Source organism: Dipteris shenzhenensis, chromosome 13, assembly GCF_047967505.1.
Source record: "Dipteris shenzhenensis isolate YYH24624 ecotype China chromosome 13, Dip_SZ_1.0, whole genome shotgun sequence".
Taxonomy (NCBI): Eukaryota; Viridiplantae; Streptophyta; class Polypodiopsida; order Gleicheniales; family Dipteridaceae; genus Dipteris; species Dipteris shenzhenensis.
The window spans coordinates 35811121-35814532 of record NC_141608.1 but is presented as its reverse complement, the minus strand read 5'-3'; the positions used below and the strand labels follow the sequence as shown (position 1 = coordinate 35814532).

At 42.9% G+C, this 3412-nt stretch overlaps 1 protein-coding gene across 1 annotated transcript; it reads right to left on the bottom strand.

The window, feature by feature from the left end:
- Positions 1 to 1025: 1025 nt before the first annotated feature.
- LOC147895350 (fe(II)/2-oxoglutarate-dependent dioxygenase 4-like) lies at positions 1026 to 2710 on the bottom strand. The gene is made up of 4 exons (XM_087383613.1): positions 2382 to 2710; positions 2037 to 2287; positions 1632 to 1959; positions 1026 to 1507 (listed from the first exon to the last, which is right to left on the bottom strand). The coding sequence occupies exons 1-4, from the start codon at positions 2661 to 2663 to the stop codon at positions 1253 to 1255; spliced, it is 1116 nt and encodes a 371-aa protein (XP_087239739.1). The 5' UTR covers positions 2664 to 2710; the 3' UTR covers positions 1026 to 1252.
- Positions 2711 to 3412: the final 702 nt, after the last annotated feature.

Below are 3412 nucleotides of genomic sequence, written 5' to 3'. Positions count from 1 at the left end.
AATGAGGCCATTTATGAGTAGGCTTATCAAAAATTTGAAATTATGCCCCCATAGAGTACAAAATTTAATGCATTAATGTGCTAAGAGGTGCACCTAAGAATATGTAATCATACAATGTGGGATGAATGTAAGTGGTTTTTTAATTCACAAAATCATAATTTATTTTTATAAAGCGAAATGGATGTAGAATCCATATGTAAGGGGTTCAAATATTCCTCCTTTGAAACACATTGTATTTAGGTTTTTATAGTAGTGCACTATCTGGGATCAATGTATCTATTGAGTTTTTTTGGTTGGTACTTGTAAGCAACTAAAATATTATTATGTATGTCATTATTACAAATTATTGTGATACATTTCGTTAGTACAACATTTAAAGGTCAATATCAACTATTGTCTACAAAGCCAATCTGCACAAGCATGCATGCTGTCTTGTCAAATTTTACAATAAATTATGGAATGAAGAGCTTCCAATATCTGTTCACATAAAGGTATATTTCCCTCTCCCTCAAGGCATGCACCGAAATGCCATGGCTATATGACCTTTTGTATTTATTGTTGCCTTTACATTCCCTTCAAAAAGTTTAGAAATATCTACCATCATGATCATTCACAATTTCCATGGATGTGTACCTGGAAGTCTATGTGCATCTTATGTGAATTGAGCTCGAACCGAGCCACCAAGAGATAGGCTTGGTGTGAACATGATAGTTATGTGAACAAACATTGCAAACTCTAATGTGGTCCCAAACATGATTGGCTATTCCCCATAGACATTTTGCATGTTGCCTTTCCAACCCATCTAAAAAGTTTAGAAATATCTAGCATGAGCAATGAGCATTGACAATTTCCATCGATGTGTACCTTGGACTCTAGTGCATATTATCTCAAGAGAGCCACCAAGAGAGAGGCCTCTTGGGAACATTATAGTTAGCTAAGGCTTGTACATCTTTGGCTTTTAAAAGAAAACATTTAAAGGCTTGAGAATCTCACTCTTAACACAAAGCGTGCAAACTATGTACAATGAAATGTTTTCAAGTCTTGGGGGATAAATTTATTTTTGCTAATTTGATCTTTGGTCAATGAAAGGCTTGAGAATCTCACAAAACCTGCCAACTATGTACAATGAAACTGCAAATTTGTTACGAGTGTGGATAAATTTGTTTTTGCAAATTTGAAAATGCAAACTAAGAAACCTGTAGTTTTCTGCATCAAAACAGTTTTCTGTATCAAAACACACTCCTTTGAGACCTCACGACTTGTGAATGACCTTTCTAGATTCCACAAAGGCCTTCCCACGGATACCAGAGGCGAAGATGGTGTTTAGATAATCCGAGTATGTAGCCGACTGATACTTGCAAGCATCGTTCTCTTTAAGAAACTCAATTACAGGGCCAACGACAGCTTGCAAAGATGGCCCAAAACCTGTGGCAATGGACACCCTCGATCGTTCGGCGTTCACCAAAGCTCGATGCTCCACGCTCTTATATCGTCCGTTCGTCAAGATCTGCCCATCAAACAATTGTTGGAAAGAAAATCAGCCAATATGCTAGAAAGAAAGCAGCCAACATGACGAATATTGAGCTCCAATTCTGCTCGAGATGATGGCGATATTGAGCAGCCCGGCGCACCTCAAGCTGATCTCCCACATTGATAATCAAAGCGTCCTTGCTCGGAGCGACGTCAATCCATTCCCCCTCGTGTCGTATCTGTAGACCAGGCACGTCTTCCGGTAGCAAAACTGTCAACCCAGCGGCGTCCGAATGTGCTGCAAAGCCCAGAGCCAGGTCGGGATTCGGACAAGGCGCGTAATAATTTGCGACTACAATTTGAGTCGAGTTGGGATCATGGAAGGCCTGGGATATGAAATCGTGGTCGAGTCCCAGGCTTTCCGATATGGCGGACAGGAGACGCGAACCCAGCGATCTCAGCTCTGTACAGTATCTTGAGACCACCTCCCTGAGCGAAAAAGATCCCGTCAGCAAGCGGTGCTATCATACTCATCGTGTCAATCCTACAAAAGAAACTGCTAAAACCTGTAATTCTCCGGTTTAACAGGCCAATCGCTGATGCACTCTCCTAGTGGATTCGGATGTCTCAAAAATTCTCTCCAAGAGAGTACGTCGTCTACGGCAGGATTGAAGCTCGTTCCATATGTCACGCATGTCCTGCTCGCGTCAAGCCCAGAGCCACACTTTCGTTTTTCTTCAACTGGCAGCATAAAAAACTGACGAACGACGTCGAGAACCTCTTTCGCGAGTTCCGAAGAGACCCCATGGTTCACTACCTGTCACGTCAGAACCATGAGCCTGATCGCTCTCTTATATAAATATAATAAGAGCGCAAAGCTTCAATTCGGTTCTCAACAACCGAAAATTCACCTGGAAGAATCCCCATTCCCGACAAGCGTTACCGATTTGTTGCACGACGGTAGGCCGGTTGGATCCCTGGAGGCCTGCCAAGTCTATGATGGGCAACTGAGGCTGGTTCTTGCCTTCGCATTGCCGTGAAGCGGGGCGCAAGGATTCAGGCCAGATGTATTCTTGTGGGATGGAGGTGATGTGCTCAGAGATGGGATTGACAGGAGGAAGAGGGGACGTAGAAGCAACAGATCTGACGGGATGAGGGAAGCAAGCGGCAGCTGAAGCCATAGCCATCGCCATGGAGAAGTGTCGACAATTGATAACTGCAGTTGCGTTGATCGTACTCTAACATCCAAACTTACAAAGAGCTAAGATCTAAAGAGGAAAGGTGAAAGGTCACATCTTACAACTAGGGGTGGGTAGGCATGCATAGGAGGAATTGTCTAGTTAGGCAAGTAGCATTGTGGCCTCTCATGAAGCCACGTGTTATTATTTTACATTTATTTTTGAAATTTTCTCTTTGTTTTCTAAAGGACAAGAAAATCTCCCACCTTCAATGTAACTGTTAGTTCCTTCTTTTCCTCATCGTGATCATCGTTCAAGAAGAGTGTGTTCGTTCCTTCTTTTCCTCATCGTGATCATGAAGGACATTTTAGTGCTTGTGAGCAATTCTCTACCGCTCAAAGATTCAGTCAATTTCTCTAACCGGGGCATTGGTCCCGACATGAGGGATTGAGTGGACAGATTGTATGATCGAGTGAGTCTGCTCCAACAAAGCGCTGAGAGAGCTGTTGGGAGCGGTGGGTACGTGACCGCCCACCTTATTGCGACCTTCAAAGTAAGCACTTGTTCTGAGCTTGCGCATTTAATGCCATGCATCTCAGGGAGAACATAATATATGGAAATAATGGTCTCGGAGGCGAAGGCAATTGTCCCACTGCTAAAACGGGTTCCTGTTGATTATTGCTTCTAGGGTCTTCAAAGAGACCACAGCTCATTAGAAATATTGTGAGGCTTGCCATGGAAGTTAGTGAAGTGCTCATTGAATT